A 20,836-nucleotide genomic window follows, 5' to 3' on the forward strand; every position below is an offset into this window, starting at 1 on the left:
TTTCCTGTTTATTGCATAAACTCTGGAATAGCCTACTTAATATTGTTTGGGAGGCAGACACACTCTTGCAGTTTGAATCTAGATCTAAAGACTTCTAAAGACCCATCTCTTTAACCTGGTTTACACATAACATACTGATATGCTTCTAATATCCAAATCCGTTAAAGGATTTTTAGGCTGCATTAATTAGGTAAACCATGAACACTTCCCATAACACCCAATGTACTTGATACATCATTAGAAGAATGGCATCTACGCTAATATTAGGCCCAATCCCAATTCTATTTTATACCCCTTCCCCTTCCCCTACCCAACCGTCTAGCCCTTCCCCTTGTCCCTTGAAACAGAGTGTCAAGGGGTAGGGGAGAAAATATTCCCCTTAGGATTGGGACACCACTACCATGATGTCACACGCCATCATTCGTCGTCTAGCTCTTACAATACACGCATTTACTGGTGTGTATTAGAGTGCCTTTAATTATCGTTCTGTATTAATGAGCTGCTTACTGACACACACACACATATCGGAAATCACGCAGCTCACACATCCAGGATAAAATATACTTGTCAACGCTGCCCCATGACTTTTATTAAATACAGTTTAAATACTGAATTGCTACATTATATTTTCCAGAGACGAGAGGATACAATCACTGTTTTTAAATAAACTCACTCTAAAAAGATAAATGCACAGATGCAAATACACGCAACGTCTCTCTCTTTCTCTCTCAAATAGGCAATATTTGAGAAAATGATTTAGCAATTTCTAATTATCCCCATCAATGTCCTGATCAGATAGATATATGCTGTGACACTATCATGCAGTATGTAATGATATGACGTTAGCAAATATTAGCGAAAACATTTCTTTTAGTAACATGTTAATATGAACTCACAATTGAATGTAAACATAAAACAAATTATTACTTTTTGTTAAAATCTTTATTTATGCAAAAAAAGCCTACATTTGTGAGTCTTTTTGTTCGCTATAGCAGTCATGTTGCCGAGATAATTCATACCCCTTCGCTTGAAGTGTGGTCCTGAAAAATCTTCGTTTGAAGGGTTATCTTGCCCTTCCCCTTACCCCTTCCCCTCCAACCAAAAGAGAATCGAGACACCCCTACCCCTTCACGTGAACGCGCGAAAGGGGAAGGGCTAAGGGGTAGAATTGGGATTGGGCCTTAGTCTGTTTCTCTCTTATTCCGAAGTAATTGTAGTCACCAGATCCAGTCTAAATCCAGATCAGAGGGTCAATGCAGTCACCCGGATCCAGTACGTATCCAGACCAGATGGTGGATCAGCACCTAGAAAGGACCTCTACTGCCCTGAAAGACAGCGGAGACCAGGACAACTAGAGCCCCAGATACAGATCCCCTGTAAAGACCTTGTCTCAGAGGAGCACCAGGACAAGACCACAGGAAACAGATGATTCTTCTGCACAATCTGACTTTGCTGCAGTCTGGAATTGAACTGCTGGTTTCGTCTGGTCAGAGGAGAACTGGCCCCCCAACTGAGCCTGGTTTCTCCCAAGGTTTTTTTCTCCATTCTGTCACCGATGGAGTTTCGGTTCCTTGCCGCTGTCGCCTCTGGCTTGCTTAGTTGGGGTCACTTCATTTACATCGATATCGTTGACTTGATTGCAAATGAATGCACAGACACTATTTAAACTGAACAGAGATGACATCACTGAATTCAATGATTAACTGCCTGTCATTTTGCATTATTGACACACTGTTTTCCTAATGAATGTTGTTCAGTTGCTTTGACGCAGATACAAGACTTGACTTGTATTGGTTTTAGTGGAAACTGTAATGGTGCCTGTTTGTCTCTACTGGTAATTGGTTGCATTCTATTGGTGGCTTGTTAAAACCTAAATCCTAATGGAATTTGTCCCAAAACACACTACAGATAACCATTTGGTTAAAAGTTGATAGTTTGTAATGTAATTTGTAGTGGAAACTATTCATACTTTCTGTGTTTGATTTATTGGGGGGGGGGGGTATTGTGGCTGCTGTGTCACATGACAAGCATCAGAGCCTTTAAGGTTCAGATGAATTTTATCCCGTTACTAGAACCGCACCTGATTTAAAGGCTACAAAAATTAATCAAGAATACAAGATCATAAGGATATTAAGTAGACCGTGAAGATATTTTTGTAAATTTGCTACCGTAAATATATCACTAGCCTACCTGATTTGGTTAGTAATATGCATTGCTAAGAATTCATTTGGACAAATTCAAAGGGCATTTTCTCGGTATTTTGATTTTTTTGCACCCTCAGATTCAAGATTTTCAAATAGTTGTATCTCGGTCAAATATTGTCTGATCCTAATATACCATTCATCAATGGACAGCTAAAAAATGCAAATTCGTTTCCAGGTTTTAGCCTACAAAATACATAATCTCTGCAGCATTCGATTAGCTACTTTATTTCTGTTACATCCTCTGTGTTTTCATGGCTATTAGAAAAGCAGTGGTTAGACACTAATGATTTCAACTTTCCACACTCATTTAAGCATCAGAATGTTTCAGTATAATGGTCAGTCCAGACGGTCAAATAACAGCTGGTCTCATTAAAAGTAATCCATTCACATTGCTGCTGTCACAAACCCCATGGATACAGTGAACACAAAAAAGCTGTTTGAAATACTATGGTCTCATGTGATTATGAGTCCAGCCAGCCTATGTTATTATTAGCCAAGCTGACATGCTATTTCAGATCTGAGTTTGGGTTTAAAAGTAACTGCATATGATCCACAGAAAGTGATTGGTACACCTTTGAGACACTGACTATATCACGGCTGGAAAGGTGAAATTCAATGCAGTCTGTCCCATCATGACTGAAATGTCACATATCCTATGCAAGTTCCCATACTGAAAAAAAGAGTCCGACAGTGCTGGGAAAAAGTGTTAGAAATCAATATCCATTTAAGGTTAGTGCTGACACCTCAACTATGAGTGACGAATGACAGAGACATCTGCTGAGACCAGCAAAAAACAATTAATCATACAATATTTTGCACACGCACATGGAAACATATTGACTATGGTAGCATTAATAGAAATCATCATCTGTACTGCACTGATGCATATTGGCATGTTAATTAGCTAAGTCAAGCATCATTTGCAGGGTTGTTGATTCTAACAACCCTAACGCTAAGTATAAAACACGAAGCATTGTGCTAGGGGTACGAGTGATAGCTCTAATTATGCAGTTTGTTGAACAGATGTTCTATTATTTTCCTATGAAGTTAGATGTACGATTTTCACCTAATGCATGATAAAACAGATGAAAACCCCCTAAAAATATAGACAGACCAGTATATAATAAAGACTTGAAAGCTGATACAATAGCAAACATCCAGACAGCCTAGCATCTCAATAGCAATAAGCTAACAACCTACAGTAGAAGACTTGGCACACTGTAGTAACCTCAGAGATGACTTAAGTATCACACAATGCACTATCCCTGAAAACAACTTTGGTTTTGAGTTAACTGCATAGATAGCAACTATATTCAGAAGACCTTTGCATACTAGTGCTCTAGTGACCACTCACAACACCCTAGCAACCACTGTGCAATGTGCTAACTAGTCAGAGGAATCACAAAGAAATGCACTGACTACCCCTGAAAACAACTTTAGATTTGAGTTTAATGTATAGCACAGGGGTGACCAGATTTTTAGTTCCAACCAGTTGCAAGTTACTTGCCTTGAAGTTTCTCATGAGTCTGAAGATCTTTATTAGCTAGTTCAGGAGTGTTTAATTAGGATTGGAGCTAAACTATGAAGGATGGTGGCCCTCCAGAACAGGTTTGGACATCCCTGCACTAGCAAGCAAATAGTAACGCTCTTACAATGATTCAGAAGTCTTTGTAACTGTATAGTAGTGCCCTAATGACCTCCCACAACACCTTAGCAGCTATGTGCCACTGCTATGTAATAAAAACTAGTAAAAATAGTAAACTAGTAAAAACTATTAAAGTAGCAACATAACAAAGCCCTGGCAATCACAAAGAACACCCTAGCAATGGCATACAACATATTAACAATTCAAAGCCTTTGCATCCATCTAAACAACCAAGCAAACAAATAGCTAAAAGTGCTAATTATACATGTTTCCCCCCAAACCCCGCCCACAGCTAGTTCTAAAGGTTTCATTGGTCATGCCAATCACAGTGCTGACTGCCTAACCAACACTGAAACAAATACTTACCGACAACCATTACCTACACACTAACCCCAGAATAGCATTGTTAGCACATCACTTCATCGTTAGCATCACTCTAAACCCTGAGCTAAATCGAAAGGAGTACATATTGACAGGTGACTGCACGATTAAATTTGACCTATTAAATTGGCTACAGGGCGAGGTTTGGAACTGGTTTGGAAGAAGCACATCCATATAGCTAGCATCTGCATAGCAATATACTAAAAGTGTGGTCACATTAGTGAAATTTCAACAAAATATGTCAGGCAAAAAGGTCTTAGAACCACATAACAGAACCATGTAACGTCGAGGGACCAACTAGAATCAGTTGGGAAATCTGCATGGATAAATCTTTCTTCATAGATGAAATTCCCAAACCTCTGGCTTCCAATTACAATGCATAAATTCTTCTGGAAATATATGACCGTAGATTAATAAACATCTAGCACTGAATCACATAGCAAACACTTACATCAACAGTTTCTTCAGAAAATGCAAAGGCCTAGTTTATGTACATAACAAACTCTTTTATTGTCAATTAAGTGCTATTTAAGAGAGCAGGTTGCCATGAATTAGTGATTGGTATTCCGGTTCTTTTCAGGGATCTCAGCTCAGCAATAAGAACCATCTCTTTTGCCTCCCAAATATCTCTTTATTTAGCACCACTTCCAGCTTTCATTTAAATTATTCCAAGTAATTACTAAACCTTTCCAATATACCACAACTGTGGTATAAAACTGTGGTACAAATACATTATTTGGTGTATAAAAACCATAAATTATGTAAAAACATCAAGCACTATTATAGAATGAACTATCAAAACACAAACCATTCCAAAAGAATCATACTTAAAATGGAATACAGTATGCCATATTATAAATAAAACTCATTCACCACAAAATCAATGCTACAATGCAACAGCATGAAATGCAGGAATGTTAAAGTGCTTGTTTTGTATGGAGTTCCATTTGTGCCAAAAGAATGTTGACTGCTTTGTACAACACATTTGTTTACTGTATGTGATGACTTGTCCATAACTTTGTCCATAACTTTTAGACATATTTATCGTTGTGTTCTATAGACCTTATGTAGCTCCATCCTTTTCCAACACTGCACTCATTGTCTTCTGTCTTCCAGTTCAAATTTCTACAGTATAAAGATAAGATCCTTTGAATGGATCCTATGGATTTATGAATGAACTGCTCATTTTGAAATCTTAAATTAGTTATGACATTACAATGCACATGATAATTGTCAATATCTATAAAATAAGTAAATACACTTCACATCATAGAAATATACAAAGCTACCGCTAGATGCTCTGCTCACTTGTTTCTCTGACTCATAAGGTCTATAGACTTGAATGAATCTGTAGTCCTTAGGTTTCATCTTAGGTTTCAAGCAAGATAAGCGTTCTGTTGTTAACCATAATATCTAAAATGCATTGCAGAATGTTCACTGAGAGCAGCAATTGCATAAAACTGAGCTGAAGGCATAACAGAGAGAACAACACAAGCAGTCAACACAATTTTTGGCACTAATGGTATGCCATAGTTTATGTGCTAAAGTCACATAAAATGTGCCTCTTTAAATGATTATTCATGACACTCTAAATCTGAAAGTGCTATTTGAAATACATTGGACTCAAAATGAGCCCTTTTGCACTTGGCAGATTCAAAAGAGGACTTTTTACCTTCGTATTGCTTCCTAGACAACTGCAATCAATTACAATAAATGAAACAATGTCCATCTGTTCTCACCCTGGATTATTCATTTCTCTTCCGCCATCTTTGATGTTTATTTTCTTCATTGCCCGATGTTGGGGTGGCCTGATGCGAAGGGACTTATAATCGAGATGGACATGTGCAGTGGGATGTGTCACAGTCGTCCAAACCCTTTAATTTTAGAGGTGTGATAAACAACACGTAAACACAGATGCATCCCAGAACATGACTGTTTGAAAGCCTCAATATGTGAAACAGTTTCCATTCTCGATCCTCATTTTCATCCCCCATCCTGTCTGTGTTTTTCACCTCTGCAGTCGCATGTACAGTACTGTCTGCCTTCCCTGCAAACAGCAGGCAACCTCCACTACCTACTGACCCCACACAGTCTCCGAAGTGTCCTGCTGGACCGTATGTTTGTCCTCTCAACAGCACACTGCACATGCATAGTGAGATTTGTCACAATAATGGAGGTGTTTTTGCTGATTAGCATTAGTCTTGTTTTGATATCCTGGTCAAATGACTTTGCTGCAGTGTACCGCATGTCATTTCCTGAGAGCTGATGCTGCCCCCTACTGGAGAAATGAAAGTGCATTAATGTGGATGGGGGAACTGTACTGCACTGCTGTCATTCTGTACTAGGAGTCATTTGGCTTGCCAGTCAAAGTGGCTGATTATATCAGTCTGTTATATCCATTGATCTTTAATAAAGGACATAATATAGATCAGTGGTTGTATGCATGGCATGTGATGTCATAAACAGGGTAACAGCAGTAAGTTATTTAAATTAAGATTTTTTTTTTTAAAGTTCATATTTTAGTTTTCTAAAAAAAAAAAAAACGTTTTCATGACTCATCATGTATAATATTGTCTTTATTCTGTTGAGTGTAATCATTTTCTAAAACTAAAATTCAACCTAAAACCATTAAAAACTATTATTGTTACTTGAAATAAAATACATTTTAACTTAAATAAAGGTATGAAAAAAAGAAATTGTACATATTGTCTATAAAAATTGGAAGATTTTGAAATATGCTGATAATAACAATTGTTTCTTCATTTACTTCATTTACCGTAAATAAAATAAAATAAAATACAATTCTGGTGTTGGTCTCGGTCTTAGGGGTTCTTCTGGATTTTATTTTTGACCTTGGAGGGTCTGGTCTCAAACTACACCACTACGAGACTGTCCTGGTATCATTGTTGTGCAGGTCTGCACAGGTAACAGGACACAGCACATCAGAGCAAATTCATCACTTGTTCCATTTAATTTCATTACATTATTTGGTTTAATTCTGAAGCTTTGGGTTCACTATATGATACACAATATCACTAGTAAAAATAAAACAGAAGGGCAGAAGTGAATTAATATCTCTGAGGAGCTCTGAAGTCGCTGTAAATGAAACTGGCAAATGGTTTTCCAAAGCAACAAGATCCCAACAAACTTCATTTATCTAAAAGCTTCTAGACGATTTCTGCTTCTGAAGAATTCAAATAAAGCATGGCATTCCCTTACACTGATTAAAAAAAACATCAGAGGTTGAATCAATAAACCATGTCTGAAATATACAATGAAAAAACACCAACAAGTTGGCCCGCGACAGCCGCTGACGTCACTCCTGGTGCGAGTATAAAATAAATAGGCGCTGAAAGAACACATCATTCTCTTCTTTCTTTTCACTGACTGTTCTGTTTGAAGCATGCATTTGAACGTGGTAAGAGTGATCTTTCTCTATCAATCATGGTGACTACTAGCAAAGCGTTTAGACAATGTGTGTGTCCATGTCATTGTTATTTGACACCGAATGTCAGGACCCACTGCTGCTGAGGCACGGAAGAGAATGAGCTCGTGGGGATCACAGGTGGAACTGGCTGAGGAGTTTAGAGAGGGACTTTCCCTCTCACGCTTGTCGGCTGTGGAGGAGAGAGAGCCGCTGGAGGATGATGTTATTTCATTAACACTTTCCATTAATACTGAGGTTAGTGCTCTGCTGGGTTGAGCCGAGAAAGAACAGATGTCCGAGGATAGCGAAGAAGCTGAGGCTGAGCCTTCTCAATCCTACTGCCCTGTGTATGAAGAGCTGTTGGAGACTATGGACCGCGACACAGCAAAGTTGGACTTACCATGGAAGCATGCTAGCAAGGTGACGCCGCGAGGTTGTGGCCTCCAGCTCAGATGAGCCTTCCGTTTCTGCCTGATCTCCATACACTGATCTCGCATCCATCAGTTTCAGCATTTGAGTTATGCCAACATTGAGGCGATGCGCAAAAGCAGTAGTTGGTAGCCCTGGTCAAGCACCACAGATCTCTCTCTCTATGCTACCAAGCAGGCCACCTCTGCCATGGGCAGGTCTATGGAGGCCATGGTGGTAACAGAGAGACATCTGTCAGTAAACCTGGCAGATATTGGGAAGAAAGAAAGGGGCTTTCTTCTCAATGCTCTGGTTTCTCCTTTCAAACTATTCAGTACCTCCATTGAGACGGTAGCAAAGAAGTTCAGGGAGGTGAAGTTGCGCTCAGGGGCCTTCAAATCTTTCATTCCACGAAGGTCCAGGTCAGACAACATAGGGGTCCTGGTCCGTCTCGTCTGAGGATCAGAGACAAAGACATATATTGAAGGCTAGTGTCACGGCTCGCGCTCCTCCCTCACCTGGGAGAAGAGTTAGGAGGAATCGCGGGTCAAAGGAAGACAGGCAAGACCTAAGGGATGTGAGCCATACAAGGTGTCAGCGCTTTCATCTGAATCAGAGTAATACTTGAGTATTGACTCGTTCCCTTTGGGGGTTTTATACCTGCCCTTATCTTCCCTTTCCTAATTCCCTTATAACCACCAGCTCTCCACCTGACTGAGGTTAGTTGGGAACTTCTTCCATGACATTCTCCTATGCTGGACCTATGATGTTTTTGGTTGATTTGATGGTTTCATAGTGACCACCTTACTGATGCTCCGGACTAAAGGGAGTTGCCCCTTAAGCGGGGCTCCAGCACAGGAACCAGGCTGGGTGAGTATGATCCAGGGCTTTGTCCTGCACTCCCCTCTGCATGGTGGCATGGGTATACTGTTCCCATTAGCAACTCCGAGAGGACGCAGTTTGAAGTTCCCTTGAAAGGGAACATCTCAGTTTACGAATGTAACCATGGTTCCCTCTAACTTTCCTTCCATGCTTCGGATGCAAGCTTCAGATTAAGCAATGAATGACATGTCCTCCCTGCACATATTTATTTTATAGTCACACCAGTAGTGACGTCAGGGGCTGTTGCCAGCCAACTTGTTGGTGTTTTTTCAATGTATGCTTCAGATATGGGTCACGATGAGGCATTCCCCATAGTGACCCCTAGAGGATGCAGTGTCTTGTTCCCTACTCAGGGAACCATGGTTATATTTGTAACCTGAGATGTTTTGCATAACAAATTAAACTCATATAGATCAGTGAGTGTAATCTTACAAAACACTGATGACTTAATATTTTCAATTATATCTTGACATTGTATCAGAATCAGAATAAGAATGAGCTTTATTGTCAGGTATGTTTACACATACGAGGAATTTGTTTTCGTGATAGAAGCTCCGCAGTAGCTTCAACCAGATGGCAACAGTTCAAAGAGGACGTGTGCTGGAGGTGAAGGGTCCAGAGTGATTTCACTGGCCCTTTTGCTCACTTTGGATAAGTTCTTGAATAGATGGGAGGGTTGAACCGATGATTCGCTCAGCAGTCCGGACTACCCTCTGTAGTCTTCTGAGGTCAGATTTAGAAGCTGAGCTGAACCAGACAGTTACTGAAGTGCAGAGGATGGATTCAATGATGGTGGAGTAGAACTGTTTCAGCAGCTCCTGTGGCAGGTTAAACTTCCTCAGCTGGCAAAGGAAGTACAACCTCTGCTGGGCCTTTTTCACAATGGAGTCAATGTGAATGTCCCACTTCAGGTCCTGAGAGATGATGGTTCCCAGGAACCTGAATGACTCCACTGCAGTCACAGTGCTGTTCATGATGGTGAGTGGGGGGAGTGCAGGGGGGTTTCTCCTGAAGTCCACGATCATCTCCACTGTTTTGAGCGTGTTCAGCTCCAGGTTGTTGAGAGTGCACCAGACAGCCAGCTCTTTTACCTCCTGTCTGTAAGCAGACTCGTCACCGTCCTGGATGAGGCCGATTAGTGTGGTGTCGTCTGCAAACTTCAGGAGCTTGACAGAGGTCCTTAGATGTGCAATCATTAGTGTACAGGGAGAAGAGCAGAGGGGAGAGAACGCAGCCCTGGCGTAACACAATCTGGGCCTGGTGCTTTTTTCCTTTTCTGTTTCCGGAAGACCTGGCACACAGCATCCTCGCTGATCTGAATTGCAGGTGTGGGGGAGAGGGGGGATGCAGGAGTTGTAAATGGGGTGAACAGTTTTTTTGAGAGGGGTTTAGGATGGGTTGCAGGAGTTGTTAATGGTGTGACTGGTTGTGTGGGGAGGCGTTCAGGGCAGGTGATGGGTGTTCTTTCAAACCTGCAGTAAAACTCGTTCAGATCGTCTGCCACTCGTTGATTCTCTACAGTGCTGGGGGGTGGTGTCTTGTAATTGGTGATGTTCTTTAGACTTTTCCACACTGATGCGGAGTCGTTGTAAGTGAACCGAGTCCTTTTTTTCCCAGAATAATTCCTCTTTGCCACTCTGATCTCTTTTTCCAATGTGTATTTAGCCTGTTTATACAAGACATTGTCCCCCTTCCTGTAAGCATCTTCTTTGGCCTGACGGAGCTGTCTGAGTTTTGCAGTGAACCACGGTTTGTCATTGTTGTAAGTTAGATGGGTCCTGGTAGGAATACACATATCCTCACAGAAACTGATATATGATGTTACAGTCTCTCTGAGCTCGTCCAGATCGGTGGCAGCAGCTTCAAAAAAACTCCAATCAGTGAGGTCAAAACAAGATTGTAAATCCTGCTCTGCTTCATTAGTCCATCTTTTTTCAGTCCTTGATACAGGTTTAGCTGATTTTAGTTTCTGCCTGTAGGACGGTATAAGATGAACCAGAAGGTGATCAGAACGTCCCAAAGCTGCTCGTGGAACAGAGTGAAATGCATCCTTTATTATGGTTTAACAGTGATCCAATATATCACTGTCTCTTGTGGGACATGTGATCTGCTGTCTGTATTTTGGCAGTTTACGGGAGAGATTGGCTTTATTAAAGTCCACTGATTAAAACAGAGTCCAGGTGTTGTTGTTCTGTCTCTGTGATCTGATGAGTGAGTTTCTGTAAAGCCAGGCTTACATGCGGTTGCGAAGGAATGTAAACACTCACCAGAATGAACGAGTGAAAATCCCGCAGCGAATAGAACGGCTTGCAGTTGACAAACTGCATTTCTAGATCAGGACAGCACATCTTCTTTAACACAGCTACATCTGTACCAGCGTTCATTGACCCATAAGCATGTCCTCCCGCCGTGTGATTTACCCGCTGTTATTAATTATGGTATTTTATATGTGAAATATAATATTACATTTATAACCACATAATATGATAATTACTAGTTTCAAATGAATTCAATTTAAAAGTAATAGTGTCATAAGTCTTTAAGAAAACCAGCTCACAGCAGTGTAGATAGCTGGCCAATCAGAGCACACCTCGCTTTTAAGAACAACGAGCCTTGTAAAAATCAACACATTTCAGAAGGTGGGGCATAGAGGAGAAACGTAATGAAATTACATTTACAGAAATTATGTGGAAAATAATGTGTTTTTTTTTTTTTACCTTAAACCGCATAAACACATTTCATTACACCAAATACACAAAATAATGTTCTTTTTAGCCACATCATATGACCCCTTTAAAAATACCTTTAAGTAATTAAATCTGTAATTAATTTCTGTAATAACATTTATAATTACATTGTTGACCCATCCCTTACATCCTAACCCACCCTTAATTCTACCCATAAGGATTAGGATTAGTATCCGAATCCTATTTTGGAACATATGACATTGACAAATTAGTAATATACAGAAGAGGATCACTTCTGGAAGCAACTCTTTTCGTAGCTTTGGATGGAACAGGGGCATGTTGTTGTTAGTTTTAATGATTTGACAAGTTAATACAATTATTCCTCTTCTATAACCATATTTTGAGATGCTAAAGCCTTTTGGACTACGCTTCACATGCAATATTTTTACATGCTTTCAAATAATACATAAAATAAATGCAGACCAGTTTTAAACATTCAGATTTGTAGCTTTGATAATTTACAACATTTTTTCTTAAGTTATGTATATAACTGTTATATGTTAAATGTTTATTTACTATTCATTAATTATAATAATAATTATAATTATTATTATTATTTCAAATGTAAATAATATACTACAGTTACATTATGATTACTATGCAATGAATATAAATTTTGCTATTCCTATTATATCGGAATTATCGTACTTTGAACTATCACGGTAATCATTAAGTACCCAAAGTATAATGGTACAACCATGTGACACAATCAGTGATGTCACTTCCGTGCAGCAGCACGGCGCTGTTGAGCTTCACTTCCCTCGGAGCTGCTGTGATGGTGTCATCCTGACAGCTACACTTTCAGCTAAACTAATACGCCATAATTACACAACAACATCCAAAACAAATGTCGGGAGGCGTCAGAAGGAGGTTCGGTGAAGGTTAAATTAGTCTATTAGTGTGGTAAAGGTCACTTATCAGTAGCGGTAGCTGGCTAAAGTAGCTTAGCGCAGCCTTGTTTACATTGCTAGTTCAGTTCAAGCTGCTCTCCTGCTGGGTTTATAAGAGCACAGCTTCATCATAGCTGCTCAGATTCACTCTCATTTGGCTGAAAAGAGTTTTATTTGTGCCTGTGCTTCATTAAACGTCAGTATGGGGATGTGTTTGCCCTGTCTGAGTGGAGCTGAGGATGATGTAGTAGTCACACCAGACCCTGTGAGTACCTGAGCGTATTTACTTATTAAGTATTTACTTTCCTGACGTGCCATTTCCAGATAGTGTTTGGGAACTATCTACAGCCGAAACCGAGCATAGCCTAATGGATTTCAGGGACATTATGAATAAAAACATGTTGATAAAACGTTACGTTTATTTGGTTATTGTGGAAACATTCAGAAATGTTGATGTCATATTGTTTTGCCAGATCTTTATATATATATATATATATATATATATATATATATATATATATATATATATATATATATATAAACCTTTCTTTTACACAGGAGACGAGGAGAAGACAGCTAGCCGAGGCTGCAGAGAAGAGACAGAAAGAGGTGATGCTTCGAGAGCACTTACACTGATGTCTGATAACATCACGGGCATAACAGGCTACAGAAATACTCTGTTTACAAAATACTGTCAGAGATTGTGACTCAACAGCACAAATATAAGATCAGATTCATAACACCGGTTATCTAACTGAACCCAGTCTCAGCAGCTCCACTGTGCATCATACTTATTGCTATAATCTATAGGTACAGTATAACTATTCTGATAAACTCATTCGCTCATGACGTCCAGCTCTACATCTTTGTGCTTTTATAAAAAAAAAATATATATATATATTTTTTTGTTGTTGTTGTTTTTTTCAAGTTGCCAAATAACTGTTAGGACAACTAAGCAATGATCCTCACATTTTGAGATCCTTTTTAAACATCCAGTGATTTATGGACTAGTGATGTTAGTTTGCCGACGTGTGATTGCTGGGCCGTTTTACTGTCTCTTAGAGGTTTAAGACCAAGCATAGAGGTGCTAAAGCGTCACGGTGAGTACACATCCTCATCCTTCTGTCCACAGACACACTGCAGCTGAAACACCACGACAGACGTGTGTCATGTCAGAATGAGCTCGATTCTTACTGCCACAGTAATGTCACAGTGCTCTTTCTCTGCTAATGTAATGGTGAACATGATCGTTATATTTCAGTGTGGATGGGATGAGGTTTAGTGTTTGCACACTCTGTACTCACATCCTCAGCTTGTCTACGGCGCAGCATGATGACGGCATGTGAGCACTGAATAATATCACACTGGAACTACTGGACTCTGAAATGTACTGTTGCTACCACTGGTGTGGCAGCTTTATTTTGTCTGATCTGTGTGTAGATCACCTACAGAGGCATCAAAAACCCAGAAGCCTTGGAGAGGAAAAAGAAGAAACAAGAAGAGACAGAGAAACAGACTGTGAACTCTGAAGGCGGCGGGCTAAAGGTACAGAGACTACTCACAGTTTCCACAAATAGAGGACAAATTGGTGTCCTATTATTATTATTATTATTATCATTTAATACGTAATTAAGATACTTAGAGTTATGATAAACTACCATCTAGCATGAAAATAGTTTTTTATCAAAAGTCTGCACTTCAGATGTCACACTTCAGAGGTCATGATTTTTTTTTTTTTTTTTTTTTTTGTATTTTGCTCCGTATTCTTGAAGAGCAGTATGATTTTTTTTTTTTATTAAATCCAGATTGTACTTATTTATTTATTCTTTAATTCATTTTCTTTCTCTCCAGTGGCAGGTTGGCTAACTCAAGCTAAAAGGAAGAAACTGGTCAACCTTCTTCTGCAGTGTTTCCTGCTGACTTGAGAGATTCTTAAAACTCTGTTCTTTCGGTTCTTATTCTGAAGTGTACACTAGCAAGGGGAGTTTGCACCAAACTCCTAATCCTCCAGGCCTTCTGACTGGCCAGAGTGCATTCAGGACACACCCCTTTAAATGCCAGGATGGGCAAGCTATTGGATTTCTGGGATGGTGCTTTTAGCAATTAATGTGTTTTTTTTTTTTTTTTTTCACAACTTATTCCGTTTAAGTTCATCATATGCATCATTTCACACATGCAGCTTTTGTACCAATGTCATTTCTATTAACTGAATGTCATTTTAATACACATTTATACATCTGAAAAGCATGTTTTATATCGGATTTTGGATAATTGAATACATATTTAGTCATGTACAGTATATTTATGCATCAGTTACCAGTGTGTTTTGGTTGTAAGCTCCTAGTGTTTAGGACTTGGAGTATAATAATAATGAAGGATATCATGTCAGTTACCACTTTCACTGCCTGTTGATTGTATGACTTGCTGTTCTTATGAACCTAATTGAATGTGCATCACTTTATCTTATCAGACGCATCAGTTTCTCATCCTTTCTGAAGGGCTTTGGTTGTCTTAAGTTAAGAAAATCTTAACTTATCACATTTAAAATCAACATCCATGTGACTGTAGCAGTCTGATCTACAGTGATCAGTGTGGATCACATTCGAGTCAACTCTACATATTGCCTTTGATGCATTTCTTTTATGCTATGCTCATGAGTTGTTACCTCTGCCAACAGCAACTCACTCAATGCTCGTGACAGGGAAACAGATTTGAACCAAATTATCAAGTGGAATATCTGCCCAGGGTTTTTTCAGAATGGGTTATTAATATACAGACACTATAACAATAATAGAAAACACCAGACAAAGTTGTGCAATGTTCATGTTTACCAGTAGAGGGCAGTGGCACACTTTCAGATCAGGAACTGTTTTAGTACCACAACTGCAAGAAGGCATTGCTTAAATAAAAATTGTTTGATTGAACGGCAAAGTATTTTTTACTATTTTTTGCAAAACTGTAAAATCTCTTTTGTCTTGTAACGGATGTACTCAAACTTTTTCAGCGCACTACTGTACTGCAAATAACTCACACGTCACTCGATTCAACAAGGTGCTGGAAAAGTCCACGGAGAGGCTGGTACTTTATTAACAAGAAATAATGCTTTCAATGCAGATTTGTTGCTTGCACACTCATGCATTGAATGTGAGATTACACCCAATACTGGACTGAGTTATTGTCTGTGGAGACTGGATTACACACTGAACTCATGAGAAGAGATTCCTGTGCTTGGATGACTTCAGGAGATGCTCTTCTGTCTTGCACTGATGTTGTAATCCAAGGTTTCCAACCTGGTCATTCTCCTTTGAGCTACAGAGCTGTCGCTCACTGGATTGTCCCAGCAGGAGATCTCTGATACTCAAACCACCATTGCATAAATATAGTCATTTACATCACACTTAGTCCCATTCTGTCCTATGTTTGGCATGAACAGTGTTGGGAAAGACTAAGACTGGGATTAATTCTTTGTTTTTAATAACAAAACCCCCCAAAAGTTATATTTTGCTAACTGTTAAGGCACTTTCACACCAGAAGTGAAATCAGGCTGAAGGAAGTGCCTCTGCACCTCATTCCCAATGTCTCTCAACTTATTAGAGAAAGTAACTCCGATATTTAAAAGTAATGAGTTACTTTATTAATCACTTGAAAAAAGCAAACTTTACATAATACCCCATAAAAAAAAGTAAAATCATTAATACAAATAATATAAGAAGCACTAAAAAGAATAGCCACCAGGGTAGAAGTGAATACTTGAATTCATCCAGCGATTTCATTCTGTATAGACATGATTGAATTATAAGGTTATTATGCAATTTATATTTAATCAGTTAAACAAAAAGGGATTAAAAATAAAAGAAATGAAGCTGGTATACGAGAAAGCCTTGTTTGTGTATTCCGGTTCCTCCTGTATCTTTGCTATACACAAACTAGCAGATCTACACTGTCATGACTTGGTTTTGGGATTTTTAACACATGGTAGTTCTAAAAGCCAGTGGAGGTCAATGTGTCAGTGGCTAGCCAGTGAGTTGTGCTTCAATGCTACATTAAAAGTCATTGTTTTATTTAGTCCACTTCTTCTTTACTTCTTGCTTTTGTAGTGGGCCGCCACTACCAGGTAGCTGTCGGGCGCGAGGTCTCTGATGTTGGGAGATTTGCCGGAGATGGGCGAGATCTTGCCTTCTACACGAGATATCTGGAGCATGCGACATGGGTCATGCTTCAGCAGGTAGCTCTCGAACGTCTCCCAGCCTCCGCCAACTCGCACCATCACATGTTTATTATGCAGCATCTAGAGAGACGGATAGACATATATTGTACGTGAATTTAGATTTTGAGCATCTCTGGTCAGATCACAATCCTCAGGAGGTGAGATGCATTTAGACAGGCATTTGTACTATTTGCCCCCCTTGAAAACTGACGTTTGTTAACACCACAGGATGCAAGAGTGAATGAATGAATGGGACTGCCTGCTTTGCATCTGGGTTAATACATAACTGTATGTCACAAATAAAAAGTGTACAAAGTCTGAAGTAACATACTTTTTGTGTACTGAAGACCAACTAGAATGAGATAGCTGTGCAGGTAAGCTTCAATGGCCTGGCCTGTATAAGTGCGTTAGGGACTGATGCTAGGAGATGCACTTCAAAGCACATCCAACTTTGAAACCAGTTACTTAAACTGTAATGTTTAAAACTGACAAGTGGTGCCATGACCCGGATGGATATGAGTGTAATAGAGGCCAGCTGGTACACTCAAATCTCAATCCCCTGGCTACAAGAGGCATGCTAGTGGCTGCGGTCCTTAGCGTCCTCGTTAGCACGCCAGACTCCCTTGCTATTGCCAGTTCAAACCCCCACAGAGTGAACCAAGAGAGAACGGTTACATATGCAAGTACATGAACTACATAGTCTTTTACTAGGCTTCAATTTTCAGTATGTCAGAACGTGTTACGACTGTGTGCTTGCAATGCATTGGCTAAGCATTTGTATCTGCATAGTGTTGTCTAATCCTGGCATTCATGAAAGCTCATTTGGCCAAACTCTTTTAACCATCCTCCATCAAACTCTTTTAACAGCTCCGGTGCCATAATCACACCCTTTTATTAGCTATCTGTCACCTGCAGTTCCCACTGTGAAACTCCCTCTAGGCAGAGAGCTGTGTGAGTCGTGAGAAGAGAGGCTGTATTTCCTGTAAATTATTTTTTTCAGGTGTCTACATTCCCCAGAGGTCAAAATTCAGTGCCTTCACTGCCTTGTCACAACATCTGTTATTACCTCAGATTATCTGATCAAGATGGTTTCTTCACCAAAAGAATTATTCACATTTATACAGGAAATAAGCTCTTTTAAATTGCGCTAAGTAATTTTTTGTTTATGTTTTACTAGTCTCAGATAGTGTATTCATGGACCATTATAGTCTGTTCAGGGACCATCTGATGCGGCAAGATTTGACTGAAAACCAGACCGTCCAGTTAGGAGTGTGCGATATTTATTGTCTCTGATACAATATTAATGCAATTTAATGTATTATATAATTCAAGTTATGAAAGTAAAAAATATCCCTGTATGGATGTTTTATAAAGTATTTATAAGATATGATATACTTAAGTAATATCACACAAGCAAGAGTGATGTTTTCCTAAATATTAGCACATTAGCATTGCATCTTGTGATATTAATTTTATTCAACAGTTCAACACAAGTTAATACTGAGTGAATTACATTTTAGATATTGTCTGAACATTTGCACGCTTTGTTCCTGAACAGATGTGTTTTTAAATCAATGATTCAATTATCCATTCATTATGACAGACACTTGCTTTGTTCCTTAAATGAATCATCTGATTTGAATGAATCATCTGAATTAATGATTCATTGAATCACTTGTTAATCACTCAGGGATTTCATCTTCTACCGTCTGCTGACTGACTAATCTTACAAAATTTCTGTGAATTCACTTGCCCCTTGCACCTGAAATAATAATAATAATAATAATATTTTATATATCCTTTGTCTTCCCTGACAGTTGTCTTATTCTCTATACTGACATCTTGTGGTGTGGATGTATGAAATATTTGTTTATTAACTATTAGTGCCATGAGGGGTCCCCTTGCTTAATGTAGAATAAAATGGTTATTTTATGCCATATCCAAAAAAAAAAAAAAAAAACACTGTAGTAGAAAGAGTGTTGTAACTTAGTATCAAATATATTTACTAACCCATATTCACATTGAGATATCTTTAGTAACCATAAATTTGTGTGTGTGTGTGTGTGTGTGCGCGCATGTGCATGAATGTCAGGGTCATATTTTAATATGAATATCATATTTCCTTAATGAACAGAAAAACATTATTCTTAATCTTATTATTCCAATTATGCAATTCTACTAAAAAAAGTTCCATTTGATTATATTCTTGATTGCCCTAAAATAGGATTAATTTCCTTTATACAAAATATTTTGAGGTGAAATATGAGCCTGACATATTCTAGTGAGTTTAATGTTGAATCTTTGGTTTGGATTTATATTTACAACACAATTGTAATGCACAGATAAATTACACATTTTACTAAATTGATTGATTTATTTTCCTGTTTCACCAACCAATAACAAAGGCACACACAGAAAGCTCGGAAGAATACACCAAACACAAAACCCCATCCCATAATAATAGCTAATCACAGTCCAATGAAAAATACCACTGGAGTAATTCTGCTGTGATTCATCCTTCTATTAAAACCTCCGTCTCTGCGGCCTTGAACACACACGCTGCTAAACGAGCTTTCAGAAAGGGAGAGAAATAAATAAATAAATAAATAAAAAATGTCACTCTGACAACACACTGAAACCTGAAAGAGCTGAACAAGCCATAACCTCCAGACACACACTCAAAAACAGATCTGTGAGGACGGGAAAAATGACTAAACAAAAACAGTGAGCCGCAGCTCATATTAACCCTTCAGGGGAATGATATTAAAGATGCATAAGGCTCTTAACAGGCTGACAGAGGGACATTCACAGGTCAGTCTCTCCAGATGGGCGTCTGTGTGCCCCTCAGGCACCGGAGCCACAAATATATCAGCAATCAGACTCTACAAGTCACCACAGGACCCTATATGAACACGCCACACACACACACTTATAAAGCAGCTCAGGTCTGTGATGTTGAAGGTTATCACAGAGAAGAAGGGAACACACACACAATCAATTTCTTTCAGGAGCACCAAAGTTCAGCAGGTTAAACCACACACACTGAAGCACGCCGTGTATTTAGAGGAGAGCTGAATGAAAACACGTCTATAGTAAACCATCTGGGGAATCTGATGGGTATTTCAACAGGAAGGTCTTTCAGAGACAAACACAAAAGGAATGTGTCCTTGAGACAAACTCGTTCGCTTATTTCACTCGAAAACCAACAAGAGAAAGCAGATTTGCTTCACCTGGCCTTGGTTGCTGGGCAACACGCTTTAAGACAGTTGGATTCGTTCTGTCAGAAAATATGATTTTAGTAACTTAAGTCATAAGAGGGATAGAGAGGAAGAACAGGACCACTGTGTTTATTTAAATAAACATTTTGTAACCAATTACATGTAAAGGTGTGGATTAATAATGGAGCTGTTGAAACACTAAAGCTGTGTTTAATTCCCGACTGGTTCACCTTCAAGACTTTTACACAGACATAAAGAGGCAGCAAAACAGTGCCAAAAATATCCTTTTGGAAGTCAAACGTGATTTATTAATATGACCCAGAACTGCATAAGTTTGAGTTTGAGTGTTTGGTCAGTCTCTCTTGATTTTTCCTCCTCTCAGCAGGCAATAATTCACAAAACATACTTCAGTATGTAATGTGCTCTGATTTCTTTACTGCGTATAGTTCTGCTCATTGTTTTTTGAGAATGAGGGTGTCATGTAACTTGCCCACGTTGGCATCTGTCTAATTTGATTTAAAATATAATTCCATTTAATTTTCTTTCTTGACTGCTAAATTGCATGGTTGTTGGTAACCCAGGATGGGTAGGAGCTTTTTGAATGTGCCATGCAGTGAGGTGCAGAAACAATGAGATGTGTTGGTTTCCCTCTATAGGGGGCAGCAGTGATTTGATTTCTCAGTGAGAGAGCTATTAAACCAGCCCTGACTGATGGGATTCTCCACAGTGACTGGATTAATATCAGCTGCAGTGGTTTAACATGATGAATCACTGCAGTCAGTGTTTTAAATGAGAGCCAAGCTCTGACATTTAAACTTGAAGAAAAT

At 39.0% G+C, this 20,836-nt stretch overlaps 2 protein-coding genes across 4 annotated transcripts in view; one reads left to right on the forward strand and one right to left on the reverse strand.

Annotated features, from left to right (window-relative positions):
* Positions 1-12,411: 12,411 nt before the first annotated feature.
* On the forward strand, positions 12,412-15,508 carry LOC127947202 (small VCP/p97-interacting protein). The gene is made up of 4 exons (XM_052544188.1): positions 12,412-12,849; positions 13,143-13,193; positions 14,025-14,129; positions 14,436-15,508. The coding sequence occupies exons 1-4, from the start codon at positions 12,787-12,789 to the stop codon at positions 14,448-14,450; spliced, it is 234 nt and encodes a 77-aa protein (XP_052400148.1). The 5' UTR covers positions 12,412-12,786; the 3' UTR covers positions 14,451-15,508.
* A 121-nt stretch (positions 15,509-15,629) lies between these two features.
* LOC127947147 (growth arrest-specific protein 2) overlaps positions 15,630-20,836 on the reverse strand; it is a 35,695-nt gene continuing 30,488 nt past the window's right edge. For all 3 annotated transcript variants that reach the window (XM_052544141.1, XM_052544142.1, XM_052544140.1), the window contains one exon: positions 15,630-16,872. In XM_052544141.1, coding sequence (XP_052400101.1) covers positions 16,663-16,872 — 210 coding nt within the window. In that variant the 3' untranslated portion in view covers positions 15,630-16,662. The remainder of the gene's footprint in view (positions 16,873-20,836) is intronic.

Source organism: Carassius gibelio, chromosome A25 (genome assembly GCF_023724105.1).
Source record: "Carassius gibelio isolate Cgi1373 ecotype wild population from Czech Republic chromosome A25, carGib1.2-hapl.c, whole genome shotgun sequence".
Lineage (NCBI taxonomy): Eukaryota > Metazoa > Chordata > Actinopteri > Cypriniformes > Cyprinidae > Carassius > Carassius gibelio.